The 14,113-nt window shown below is 36.2% G+C and overlaps 1 protein-coding gene and 1 pseudogene across 2 annotated transcripts; both read left to right on the top strand.

Moving 5' to 3' along the window:
* Positions 1-418: 418 nt before the first annotated feature.
* Positions 419-9,987, top strand: LOC125853188 (DEAD-box ATP-dependent RNA helicase 24). Of its 2 annotated transcripts, none has more exons than XM_049532862.1 (6): positions 419-1,291; positions 5,101-6,329; positions 8,586-8,625; positions 8,841-9,240; positions 9,337-9,431; positions 9,600-9,987. In XM_049532862.1, the coding sequence occupies exons 1-5, from the start codon at positions 688-690 to the stop codon at positions 9,386-9,388; spliced, it is 2,325 nt and encodes a 774-aa protein (XP_049388819.1). In that variant the 5' UTR covers positions 419-687; the 3' UTR covers positions 9,389-9,431; positions 9,600-9,987. The 2 variants fall into 2 exon arrangements, with proteins under 2 accessions (XP_049388819.1, XP_049388818.1); XM_049532861.1 differs by having other exon boundaries at positions 420-1,291; positions 9,337-9,400.
* Positions 9,988-11,670: 1,683 nt separating this feature from the next.
* On the top strand, positions 11,671-14,113 carry LOC125853194 (pentatricopeptide repeat-containing protein At1g02370, mitochondrial-like; annotated as a pseudogene).

Here is a 14,113-nt window from a genome sequence, read left to right as displayed (position 1 = left end):
ATAGTAGGTGCCATCATGATTCGAGGAATCGGGTTGTGACAATCTTGATCCTAGATACGCTATTTTATATCAACACATGTATCTATGTATAGTATATAAATATATGATATCAGATGCATAGATAAAATTGATATCGAACACATGAGATGAGGTTAATATTAAATATATTGAATAATGTTGATATAAATATAGTGAATGAAATTAATTTTAAATTCATAATCTTTTTGAAATTTATAAAAAGTGAGGCGAGCGAGGAAGGAAGATCAACGAGTGAGAGAAAATTAATAAAAATATATCAAATTTCAAATACATACAAATTACAACTAAATAGTAATAGTTTATTCGGAAATAAATATTTTCATATACTTAGGGAAACTATTGTTTCACGATATGTATAATCCTCAAAAAAGGATTAGCAAAAAGAAAGGAAAAAAACAAAATAAAATAGCCCGTGGGCCAACCTTAGTTCAGTCGCCGTTCCCGTTGCTCATATCAGCTTCCGTTTAGCGGCGAAACAATCAAGGCGTTTTTCAGAAGCAAACCGATGATAAGCAAGATGGTTTAGATTTTACAATTTGGATAGCTATCTTTGCACTGGCCGAAATTTGTTAGATAACACCATATCTGTATATTCAGTTTTTTTTTAGGGTTCAGTGAACTAGGGTTTGAACTTTGAACCAAACGAATATGTCGAAGAGAAAATTCGGATTCGAGGGATTTGGCATTAATCGGCAAACAACGTACAACTTCGAGCGAAATCAAGCTCCTCAGCGACTGTATGTTCCGCCATCCTCACGTTCCGGAGGTAGCCATGACAATTACGAAGATACCGACTTAGATAACATTGAGTACGATGAACACGAAGCTGTCGGAGGGAACAACGATGATGGAGGCGGAGGAGGTGGTGAGGATGATGAAATTGATCCACTTGATGCGTTTATGGAAGGGATTCATGAAGAAATGAAGGCTGCACCGCCTCCTAAGCCGAAAGAGAAGTTGGATAAGTATAAGGATGATGTAGATGATGATCCGATGGAGAGTTTTCTGAGGGCGAAGAAGGATGTAGGGTTACAATTGGCTGCTGATGCTCTTCACGCTGGTTATAATTCCGACGAGGAGGTGTATGCTGCAGCAAAGGCGGTTGATGCAGGGTTAGTTGAGTATGACTCCGACGATAATCCAATTGTTGTTGATAAAAAGAAGATTGAGCCTATTACTGCTCTGGATCATAGTGAGATTGACTATGAGCCTTTCAACAAGGATTTTTATGAGGAAAAGCCTTCTATTTCAGGTACACTGTGTTCTGCTTGATGATTTCTCCTCTTGATCTAGTTTACTCGTGGTCCACATTTTAACTTCGTTCTTTTGTTGGTTAGAATGACATAACGTGCACTGAAAAACCATAGATAAGAACAAGAGGTGAAAAACTAGAGACGGATTCATGATTCTAAGTTAGTGGGTGTAGAGCATTGGCGGATTCATGATTTCCAGTATAAACGTGTGAATAAGCTAGCAAAACACAATTCCAAGAGAGGCAGTAGTATATAATTTATAGGTAGATAAAGTTTGATTAGTGGGATTAAAAGTCCCTAATTCCACTATTCCAGTACTTTATTTTTTAAAAAAATAATTATAGTGAAACGACGACGTTTTGGGCAATGGGCTCGTGACTGTTTTGGAATTAAATGGGAAAAAATAACAAAAGCTAAATGTAAAATAAATAACTTAGTTGGTCAGATTCGAACCCTGAACACAAGGTACATTTGGAAGGCCCTATGCCACTGAGCTACATTTTGTTTCTTGTTCAGGGTGTTCAAAATTAATATATGTATGTAAATGCAGTATATCTACCCTATATACAGTGTAAATTTTTGTTGTGAACCCTCTCCCACCTCCTAGATCCGCCCATGGTGCAGAGCACTATCGACCTCCTGCTACTTTTAGCAGCACTTGCAAACTCAGGATAAATTCAAATTTTCTTGCTTAACTATATGTGTAGTTCAAGCAGAGGACAATGTGCGACTGCACCAGTGCCTGCATATTGCATCTGCTTATGGGGAGAGTAGAGCCTGCCTCATGATCTGTCAGTCCTGGTGGTTTTTAGAGCTTGTTATAAATAATGGCTTCTAATACTTCATGTAAAGATTAATTGTTACAAAAACAGAAAAGGGTTAAATATTATCCATGTACTATCAAAAATAGTTTAAATATACCATTCATTATACTTTTGGCTAAATATATCTCCTTTTTTTAAAATTTGTCTAAATATATCCTTTATGTTATACTTTTGGTCTAAATTTACCCCTCTTATTATACTTAGACACTAATTTGCCTTTAATTTTGACGGAGCGACACGTGACAAGCTCATAATCAAATGACCAATGTAATCTCCAATTTTAAATACCCAATTTCTTTAGAAACTCACATAGTTAACCCATTCCCGACCCATGAAATTTCCGAAAGTGAAGTTACTCTCATATTTGATTTCACATCCTCTTGTGTCTCCACTCTTCGCTGCCTCAGAAGGTGTGCAAATAATTGAAATGTACCCATTCATATTCATCATGAGATCTCTATTCAGATATGAACTCTTTCAATTTTGGAAAAGATAATGCTTATATATGTTTAGAAACTCCATAGGAATCACGTATTAATTTGCTCTGTATGTGGACGTGATTGTTTTTAGTAATAAAATAAGCTTACATTGAGAAGGCTTTTAAATAATTGAAAACCAATTATTGTAGTCAGGGAAAATATAGTCGAACTAAAGAAGTAAATTACTCCATCCGTTCCATGTACATTTCTTCAGCCCTTTTTCTATGTGTTGGTGTTCTATATGACCGACATAAGACTCGACTTGTTAGATATTACGGAGGTTCAGTGAGCACCATGCCGAATCTCTCTCCTTACTAAAAATAGATGTTCCTTAATATTTGTCATTTCACAAAGCCAATGCATAAATGACATTATTCTTCCTATTTTACCCTCAAGAGTTATTAGCCTTGAAAGCATGCATTTAACCAATATAGGAAAACTAAGTAATTGATTCATGTTCATTGGTAATTAATTAAAATAAAGTAATTCATGTTGATTCATTGAAAATTTGACTTCAAGAGAACACTCAATAAGGGTACAATTTACCTAGTTTGTTAAGGGGCGTGAAACCTAAAATGGTGACAACCAAATAAAAAAGGAGGGAGTATAACGATAGGTTGCTCATGAGCACTGAAATTGTAATTTGATGGTATTACTTTTATCATTTACTGATTTTCGTGATCAAAAGTATGATAGGCTTATGCTTGCTTGGAGACGAAGTTTCTAGAGAACGCAGTGCTAATTCAAAATATTCATGGTGATTGAGAAGAGAGAATTAGAAGAAGATGAAAAGAAAACAACTCAAAAGGGAGGGAATGGGTTAAACGGGTGTGTTTCGAAAGGAATCAAATATTTAAAATTGGGAATTATTTAAGTGGAGAAGGGTAGAGGGGCGGCTCATTATCCACCGAGTTTAGAAGGTTGTGATGGGTCCAAAGGGCAGGTCACAAACGGATTTCTCGATTATCAAAAAAATAAAAATAAAATTGGGAATCACATCGGCCATTTGATTTTGAGCTTGCCACGTGTCCCTTCGTCAAAATAAGGGCAAATTTGTGCCGAAGTATAACGGGAGGGGTATATTTTGGCCAAAAGTATAACGCGAGGTATTTTTTTATACCAAAAGTATAACGACGGGTATATTTAACCCTTTTCTGTTATGAAAATTGTAATGTGGGTGGTTTTAGTTTTTTGGTAGTAAATGTTGACACTTCACGAATATATGCTGTTTTTAGTTTCTTTTGGAATGAGACTAATCCCTAACGTTTCCCTGGTGCTTTGGTCCTTTGTTTGAACTTAAATATGATGAATCCATTTTAGAAGTGTTGGTTTGGGGACTGTTGTAAATTTTATTTAAACATTGTTTCTATTGATCATTGATGTGCAAAAAGTTATAATTTGAGCTTATTCTAACTTATGGCTTTTGGCTTATTTTTAGCTTAAAGCTAAGTGCTTATAAGCACTTTTTTAACTTACCCGAACACTCCAAAAGTGCTTACAAGCAATTTCAGCTTAAAAGCACTTGAATAGGCCAATCCGAACGGGCTCTTAGTTTTTTTGTTCCTGAAAGATGGATAACTCCATGAGACCCTTCACTTGCTGAGGCAGATTAGACAGGGAGTTTAACACCTGGCTTTCATTATGACCATGGCTTAGGGATGCCAGCTTACCAGCAGGTTTATTAGCTTCCATGAACTTCAACTAAATTCTGAATCTATTTGATGTAGCTGTCAGTATAACTACACTTTGAGTTGCTTTGATGTAGCTATCAATATTCCAAGGAGATTCCCATTCACCTTTTACACTTTGTGAGCAAAAGAGAGTTCTGCAATACTCAACACTAGGTTCCTATAGTCGCACCAGTTCAAGCCATAGAGCGTAGCTGCTGCATCTGCCATGTTACTGGTACCAGGGCCTAGGGTAATAGAGTATGCTCATAGAGTGATCCCCTGGCTATTTCTGATGAGTCCACCACGTCCACATATTCCTTGGATGCAACTTCCATCACTATTGAGTTTCACTAGCTGAGGCGGTGGTCTTATCCATTTGACAATGGTGACAGTTCTTTGTTGAAGTGTGGCATCACAGACTTGACAAATACTTCTCCAGTTCTGTCCCAGATTATCTTTTCCAAATCTTCTCATTGTTACCTGCAAAATAGTGTACACAATATTAGTGATAGTTCTGTATATGGAAGGTTTGATGGCCTCAAATTTATTACTGCATCTTGTCCTCCATATTTCCCAACATTTGTATGGAGTCTGTTGTAATTTGATTCTACTTGTATGGGGTTGGAGCTGAGCCCCAGTTCAGCATTATTTTATTGGTTCTCCTTGTATTCATGTGTATTTTGAATGTAGGGTTGTTTAGTGCAGTCAATAAGGAGCCCAGCTCTTCATGGTGATTGCAAGTAGCCATTATCGTTTTGCTAGTTCTTCTTTGGATTGCACATTATCTGTAATCAGTATCTTCCTTCATCCAGGTTAATGCTTTTGCTTTATGCAGGTATGAGCGATCAGGAAGTTAATGAATATAGGACAAGCTTGGCCATTCGTGTATCAGGCTTTGATGTACCAAGGCCAATTAAGACATTTGAAGACTCTGGTTTTTCTGTTGAGTTGATGAAAGCTATCAGTAAACAGGGTTATGAAAAGCCTACACCAATACAGTGTCAAGCATTACCAATTGTGCTCTCTGGGAGAGATATTATTGGTATTGCTAAAACTGGATCCGGTAAGACTGCTGCTTTTGTGCTTCCTATGATTGTCCACATCATGGATCAGCCTGAACTTCAGAAAGAAGAAGGCCCCATTGGAGTTATTTGTGCACCCACTAGGGAATTAGCACATCAAATATTTGTGGAGGCAAAGAAATTTTCGAAATCGCATGGTATCCGTGTGTCTGCAGTTTATGGAGGAATGTCTAAATTGGATCAATACAAAGAACTAAAGGCAGGGTGTGAGATTGTTGTTGCTACTCCAGGGAGGTTGATAGATATGATCAGAAAGAAGGCATTTACAATGTTGAGAGCAACTTATCTAGTGCTTGATGAGGCTGATCGGATGTTTGACCTTGGTTTCGAGCCTCAGATAAGGTCCATTGTTGGTCAAATTCGACCTGATCGCCAAACATTGCTCTTTTCAGCAACTATGCCCCGCAAAGTTGAGAAGCTTGCCAGAGAAATATTGACGGATCCCGTAAGAGTTACTGTGGGTGAGATTGGCACGGCTAATGAGGATATTACACAAATAGTTGAAGTGATTCCTTCTGATGCTGAAAAATTGCCTTGGCTTCTGGAGAAGCTCCCTGGACTGATTGACAATGGTGATGTTCTTGTCTTTGCTTCGAAAAAGGCAACAGTGGATGAGATTGAATCCCAATTGGCTCAGAAGGGATTTAGAGTTGCAGCTCTCCATGGTGACAAGGATCAAGTTTCTCGTACGGAGACGCTACAAAAATTTAAATCTGGTATATATCATGTTCTCATCGCAACTGATGTTGCTGCTCGTGGTCTTGACATCAAATCACTTAAGTCAGTGGTGAACTATGATATAGCTAAAGATATGGACATGCATGTTCACAGAATTGGGAGAACAGGTCGTGCTGGTGACAAAGATGGAACGGCCTACACTCTTATTACTCATAAGGAAGCACGTTTTGCTGGTGAACTGGCGAACAGTTTGGTTGCTGCTGGTCAAACTGTGTCCGTGGAACTAATGGACCTTGCTATGAAGGTACTTCTATATTTTTTATTTGAAATGCTTGAAGCTTAGGATTAAGGATTCTATTTTCTTGTTTTATCCTCTTAAATTTCACCAAGTGCATTACATTTTGTGATATTCACCTCTTCCATTCATTGCCACTGCTCAAGTTTGTGTGCCACTCACTCAGACACAAAATTAAAGTAAAAGATGAACCAAGAAAAAGGGAAACATTTTCCCTTTTGAAGTCAAAATTTATAATGACATCCTTTCCATAGATATTCTTTACTAGAAAGCTACGATGATAGATCAGAGAATACTTATTTGTTCTTTTGGTTTCTCAAACGAAATACGAGTCCAAGGATGCAATGTTGTGGGCTGCTGGGATTCAATTGTCGCACAATCACGGGTTGCTAGGATTCATGTTGAAGTATACAATTGAAGGATGGATCAGAGATGCTTTAACATGATTTGGAGATTACATAGTCATTGCAACACAAGAAGCCTCCAAGCCTTTCTTGTCTAGCTGAGTTTTATTGTAGACATCTTAAAAAACCTAGCAGGAGTATCTTGAGATGCCAAGCTAATATATGAAATATTAACTATTTTATTTATGGATGTGAATTGGAAAATAGGAGTATGTAAACCTTGGTAGAAATGTTATTAGACTATGTAGTATCGTGTAGCACCTGGTAAGGTATGATATGTAGATAGTGAGAACTATCTAGAGACGGAAACCAAGGATGTGGCCTATTGGTCAATGGAGTAGTTTGGGAACCATGAGGTCTCAAGTTCAAATCTCAGCAGAGGCAAAGACGCTGCTCCCTCCGTCCCAATTTGAGTGGCACCGTTTGACTTGCACAAAGTTAAAGAAAGAAAAGAAGACTTTTGGAATGTGTAGTCTAAAATAAACCTTAGACATTTGTGTGGCTATGAATCATTTCATCAAGGCTAAAAGGGCAATTTTAAAGTTGTACTCTTTCTAATTATAGATAGGTGACATTCTATTTCGGATGGATTAAAAAGGATAGTCTGCCACATGAATTGGGCAGTGGGAGTATTTTATTTTCCGCTATTGCTGCATAGATTCCAATAGATCATAGGTTTTTTGAGATAAATTTTCATGTGATTTTAGGTCTGCATCACACTTTTAACTCCTTCACTCAACCTCTTATTTATTCTCTCTGTCTGTGTTGCACCTTTTGGCGAATGTGGTCATTTCTAATTTTGTCTAATCATGTAGAATATTCTATTTGTCTTAAAAACCAGTCTTGCAACATTTTTCTTGTGGATTTTAGATATGTAATTGTTAGAATAGAAATATGTATTTCCTACTTAGAATAGAAATAGGAATAGGAATAGGAATAGGAATAAGAATAGGAATCCTAGTTGGAAAAGGATTCCAATGTAGTGTCTATAAATAGGGTCTCAATGTAACTATTTAGATACACAATTCAATAATATTCTTTTCTTATATTTCTCACAGTAATATTTACTCCCATACAATGGTGCTAGTCTTACAACTGTTGTATAAAACTTCCCTCATTTAGTAGGTATCCTTCCGTCACATAACAGATCGGCAACACATAACCAATTCAACCATCCCTTTTTGATTCTGTGTGAACCCTCATTTATTACACTATTCTCTGGATCATCAAATCTATATATCTAAATAAAAAAAAGACAAGTTCAATTCTGTCTGAACTTCACCCCAACTTGAATGTTCGTATGCTAACTTAATTTGCAGTATATTTAGTCTCTCTTATCCTTAAGCTCTTACTATCTGGTGTGCTTCTCCACATTCCAAGCCTTTGGACTTTGGTTGACACCCTTGTTAATTTTGTCGATTAGAATAATATCGTCTGCAAATGGCTTACACAGCGGGACCTCATCGGGTATAATGTCAGTTAGCTCATCCATAACATATAGGGTACATAACTACAGGTTCAATGCCGTTCCCTGGTGTAAAGTGTAAACCATGGTTGTGGAGATATTCTTTGTATTTCCTACTTCTGTTCCCACTGTGGATGATAAGGTCTTGCAGAAACTGTTGTAGCGTCTTCTTTCTTTTGGATTATTGCTCCACTTTGGTCTTCTGGAGATATCTCTTTTGTTTGGATGATTGGTGAATTTCCTTTTCTTGATTAAGCACCTTCTGAGCACAGCATTATTTTAGACATTTATTGTCATTTTTTGCTCCTTGTTTTGTGCTTCTTATTTGGGTTGTTGTTTAAAATACTCAGATCTTGTTCTGTTTGCATGATTAAATTTATTGTGTGTAAAATTTAGGACGGAAGGTTTCGGTCCAAAAGGGATGCAAGGAAAGGAGGTAAGGATTTATTCTTATTGTTGATCTTATTGAAGATTTTCCCCAAAATCGTACATTGATGGGCACTGATGGTTCCATATAGTAACTCTTGGGGATTTTGTTCTATTGATCCACCCTCCTTTTAACAACTGTAAAGCTTGGGGAGAAGGGAAGTGGGATTTCTTTAGATTCTTGATTGCCTAACCAAACTATTAATGAGAATTTTATGCCTTCAGGTGGAAAAAGGGCCAAAGGAAGGGGAGGAGGAAACAATAAAGGTGTACGAGGTGTGGATTTTGGTCTAGGGATTGGATACAATCCTGAATCAAATAACCCTCCCCAGAGCGCTGCTCCAAGCCGTTCTGCAGCTGTTAATTCCCTGAGGACAGGAATGATGGCACAATTTAAAAGTAGCTTTGTTGCTGCATCATCAAAGTCTCAAAATCAAGGGATGAATAACACAGCTGGCGCGTTTCCCAACAAGAAAATGGTCTTGCAAGGTTTTGTCTCTGGTGGGACTATAGGTGGAAATAGTAATACTTCCCATATTAGTTCCACATTTACTGCTGCAACATCTGGGGCATATACTTCTAGTCAGCCAGCTAGAGATGGAGCTAACCAGAAAAGTTCAGAGAGGTGACTATATCACCTTATCTACATCTGGTTTCTCAATTAATGTAAATGAAGTACTTGAACATTAAATTAATTAAAGTCATTTTTTCACCCTTGCAGTTCAAAGGAGAAGTCCAGAGAAAGACGGAGGCCTTCTGGTTGGGATCGTTGATTTGTTATTTAGGTATCCTGGGATAATCAACTTGTTGGAAAATGTACTTTTCCTTTCAAATTAACCTTGATCTTCTTTTTTTTGGGTCAATTTTTTTCTTGGTCTTCTATATAGTATTAAGTTATTGCACAGTTATTTCGCTTAGATTTGTGTACTTGTAGTTTCTGTCTAGTTGGTGTTTGATTCCCCTCCTATGATTTTGGTGATGCAGTACTGTGGGATATGCTTGGTTTATGTGTCACTCCCCATCATGGTCTTAAGTTGATGCAGCGTTTCTTTCAAACTCACCATTCACATCGAGGAAATGAAGGGAAGATAAATTGTTATATCCTTAACAAGTAGGGAGTGTGCAAAGTCCAATCAGATTGGCGTCCATTGCAGAAATGGCTTGAGAGGAAGTTATGGTGCTTCTGAAATGGTTCGTGTAAAATGATCTTTATTGTCCAAGAGTGTATCTTATATGTAGCATTTGGTTTTCTTGATACATCAAAATTGTTCCTGTAACTTTAATACCTTTCTGGACTTCAGAAAATTTTAACATAGGGCTCAAGTATGGAAGAGACACAAGTGTAAATTATTCACTTTGGCTGCTGTTTCAATTGCACTGTTAACTTTTGCTATTTGTGGATTATATCGTAAGGACATCCAAAGACTGCCTCACCCATGTCAAATCCTCCCGTAACTCTATTTTTGGAAGATGAGATACGGCATGGGGCCGCTGTGTTTTGGAAGAGCCGAGCAACATAGCTTATGGATGAAATCAATTTTGATTTGGTCGCTGTGTATTGCTTTGGTCCTGAAACTTTCTGCTTCAAAATTATGTCTTCCCAATGATACTTATAAGATGGATATGGTAAAGCCATATGCTATCTCAAGTGTTCTTATGCCTATCAAACTGTAGGTTATATGATTGTATCTAAAATTTAAGAATGAATCAAGATTTTTGAAATTTATGATTTAAAATAAATTATATATATTTGGGTGATTATAAATTATTTTGGTAATCTATATTCATTCCATTCACTTTTACTTGTCTATCACATTAAATATATATTAGAGTACATTTTTACTTGTCACTCATCACATATAATATTTTTCAATAATATTCTATTCTCAAAATCAATTCTCAAGACCTAATATTATATATCAATTAATATGACTTTACGGTGAAATATTTATATTAATTTTTGGTGTATTTTGAAGAAGTAACACCAAGTAATAATCATCTAAAATAAATTACTCCATCCGTTTTAAATTTGATAGGCATTTTAGTTTTAAAGAATTATTCCAAGTAATTACCATTTAAAAAAAATTAAGATTGAGATTGACAATTAACTTTAGTTGTATCCTTAACATCACATACTAATTTCTTTTAATAATACTCAATTCTCAAAAATATAAAATTACTAAATATACTTAATATTTATAATATTCTTTTAATATACTTGAAAGTAGGGGTGTTCACGGGTTGGTTTGGGTCGGTTATTGATCAAAATCAAAACCAAACCAACTTAATCGGTTTTAAAATTATCAAAACCAAACCAAACCAAATATAATATACATTTATCGGTTTGGTTGTTTTCGATTTTGGTTTGGTCTGGTTTGGTTATTCGGTTATTAACCATACATAAAAATAAAAGAAACAAGTCATTCAAAAAGTGAAAAAAGTGACAACAATCCATTCAAACGAAAAATAGTTAGAATGACTGGCATTACATAACTTTCGATCATTGAATTTACTGAATAAAATTTCAAAATTCACTATTTTGACATAGAAGAAAGAGGCAATGACATTTTCAGTCCCACAAAGAATTTCCATAGACACTCATATACATGAAACCAATAAGAAAAATGTTCTCACCTTGGACATTTTTTCCTTCATAAGTAAATTATAAATAAATTTTGATGAAACATATATCAAATCTTTAAAATTGTTAATGAATAAAATATATTATGTATGTATAATAATAAAATTTATGTATATAACTTGTTGGTTCGGTTCAGTTATTTCTTCGGGTTTTTTCGAGCAAAATCATAACCAAACCAAATACTATCGATTCTTAACAATCTAAAACCAAACCAAACCAAAACCCAAATTAAATCGATTCATTTAATCGGTTTGGTTTGGTTTTTCGGTTTGGATCGATTTTTATCCAAACCATGAATACCCCTACTTGAAAGTAAACTAGAACTTTATTAGTTAAGAAATAAGGAGGAGATATTTGAGTGAAATTGGAAAGAAAAGCAAGAGAATGCTTAAACCCTAGTAAAAACCCTTGCGAATGCGAGCTGGAGGTTATACTTGAGAAAGTTATCGGGCCAAAATGATCCGGAATTTTACCCGTCAGATCTCAAACGAGACCCGACTGAACCTCAGAAGACTATGTTTCACGGCGGCGGAGCAGAGTGGAAGAGATTCGAGGCTCTACCGGAGATTGTCGGCTTTAGGAGCCACAAAAGGGTCGGTAACTGAAACAATAAATGCGTATACGAGAGAAGGCAGAGTTGTGAAGAAGTACGAACTGGAAAAATGCATCAAGGAGCTCCGCAAATATAAAAGATACCAGCATGCTCTTGAGGTATAGTATACTATACCCTCTGAAATCTCTTGATCATTTAGCTTACCAAGTTTACTTTATTAGTAATAGAATGAAATGAGCTGGTAAAATGGAATGTATATAGTTTACATTGCTGATATAACTAATTTATACTGTGGTTGACAGACTCGTGTGGAGTTTAGGGACGAATTGTTTAGGATTAGAGTCAAATGAGTCCAAATGTAGTAGAATGGATATAGATGATTCATATAGCCGATTTTAACTAATTCTGGATTGAGGTAGATTGATTGCTATAGTTCTGGAATTAGAACATTTAAGTTTAGAAATGACAATGTTTATGGTATGGTGAGAAGTAAGCGAAAAGGGTTCTCAATCTGTAGTCGCCAACCTCTTGTCAATGACTCATTATTTCTTCCCCATTCCTAACCTTTCCGAAGAGCAAGGCATGTTTTCAGGCTTAACCAGTTCCTGTATAAGATGTAAAAATATCAAGAAGAAACAAGCTTGTATCAACTCTTAAGACAAATTGGTAGCCGGTATTGGAATGAATGCCCTGAATATAGTGGTATGTGAATACATATATGAGATTTTTATAGCCGACCCCAAATAGTTTGCAATACTGATAAGGCATTGTTGATTGTTGTGTTATAATGAGCTAGTTAGATCTTTTGGAATTACGCTCCAGAGAGGAGATATTTTACCAGCTGCAATTGTATTGTATTTATCTATCAACTGTTCGCCAGGAATATGTTTATGCAGACATTGTTTCGTTATGCCATCTAGATGGAGTATATCCACATAAAATGATTTTGTATATCATGAGTTGATATTCCTATTTATTGTTGCAGATAATGGAGTGGATGGAGAAAAGAGGTATAAACTTTTCGTATGGTGATTATGGAGTACGATTGGATCTCATAGCAAAAGTTCAAGGAATAACTGCAGCTGAAAAATACTTTGGCAGCCTCTCACCCTCCATGCAGAATCAAAGCACTTATGGAGCACTCTTGAATTGCTACTGTGTTGAAAAACTGACAGACAAGGCGCTATCCTTCTTTGAGAAAATGGATCAATTGAAGTTCACAAATAAATCATTGGCATTCAACAATCTTATGTCGTTATATATGAGACTAGGGCAACCAGAAAAAGTTGCCCCTTTGGTACAGGAAATGAAGAGCAGAAAGGTTCCACTATGCACATTTTCATATAATATCTGGATGAATAGCTATTCTTGTTTAGATGATATATAAGGAGTGGAAAGGATCTTCGAAGAGCTAAAACAGGAGAATGCAAAGGAGTGCGATTGGACTACATATAGTAACTTGTCTGTTGCCTATGTTAGGCTGGGCATAACGAAAAAGCTGAGGTAGCTCTAAAGAAGCTTGAGGAAGAAATGGGACCTCGTAATCGTCAGGCTTACCGCTATTTGATTAGTTTGCACGCCAGAATATCTAATCTAGGTGAGGTTTATCGTATTTGGGGTTCTCTAAAGAGTTCCTTGGATCTAACCAATTCTAGTTATCTTGCATTCTTCAGTCCCTTAGTAAGCATAACGACATGGATGGTTTAAAGAAATACTACGAGGAATGGGAATCAAGCTGCTCTACTTATGATATGAGGCTGGCAAATAATGTCATTGGAGCTTATCTGAGACATGACATGTTAAACAATGCGGAGAAAGTCTTTCATAGTGCTTTGAAGAGGTCACAAGGACCTTTCTTCTTGGCTTGGGAAATGTTCATGCTTTTCTATTTGAGGAAGCGTCAAATCAATTTTGCTCAACAGTGCATGGAAGCAATTGCTTCTCGGATAAAGGAAAACAAATGGCGACCAAAATATGAAACCATAAGTAATTTCCTCGAGTATTTTGTTGAAGAAAAAGATGTTGATGGTGCTGAGGATTTCTACAAGTTTCTGAAGAAGGTAAATTGCCTTAGTAGTGATGTCTATAGTTCATTGCTTCGCACTTACGCAGCTGCCAACAGAACAACAGACGATATGAGACTGAGAATTAAGGAAGATGGGATTGAAATGAGTTGTGAGCTTGAAGAATTGCTTAAAAGTGTTTGTCCTGAATAATTAAAAGGATCTTTACCTACTATATGGTTTTGTTTCTTTTCCATCTTCTTTTTGTGTAACATATGTTCTTTAAAGAAGTATACTATGG

The sequence above is a fragment of the Solanum stenotomum genome, chromosome 1, assembly GCF_019186545.1.
Source record: "Solanum stenotomum isolate F172 chromosome 1, ASM1918654v1, whole genome shotgun sequence".
Lineage (NCBI taxonomy): Eukaryota > Viridiplantae > Streptophyta > Magnoliopsida > Solanales > Solanaceae > Solanum > Solanum stenotomum.
Note: the sequence above shows the minus strand (reverse complement) of the source record. Positions and strands in the feature narration are given on the sequence as shown.

Excerpts from the sequence above, each read along its gene's own strand:
- LOC125853188 (XM_049532862.1), top strand. The coding sequence starts at position 688 with ATGTCGAAGAGAAAATTCGGATTCGAGGGATTTGGCATTAATCGGCAA. Across the intron at positions 8,626-8,840 it reads AAGGGATGCAAGGAAAGGAG|GTGGAAAAAGGGCCAAAGGA; the intron begins GTAAGGATTTAT and ends TTATGCCTTCAG. Across the intron at positions 9,241-9,336 it reads AACCAGAAAAGTTCAGAGAG|TTCAAAGGAGAAGTCCAGAG; the intron begins GTGACTATATCA and ends TCACCCTTGCAG.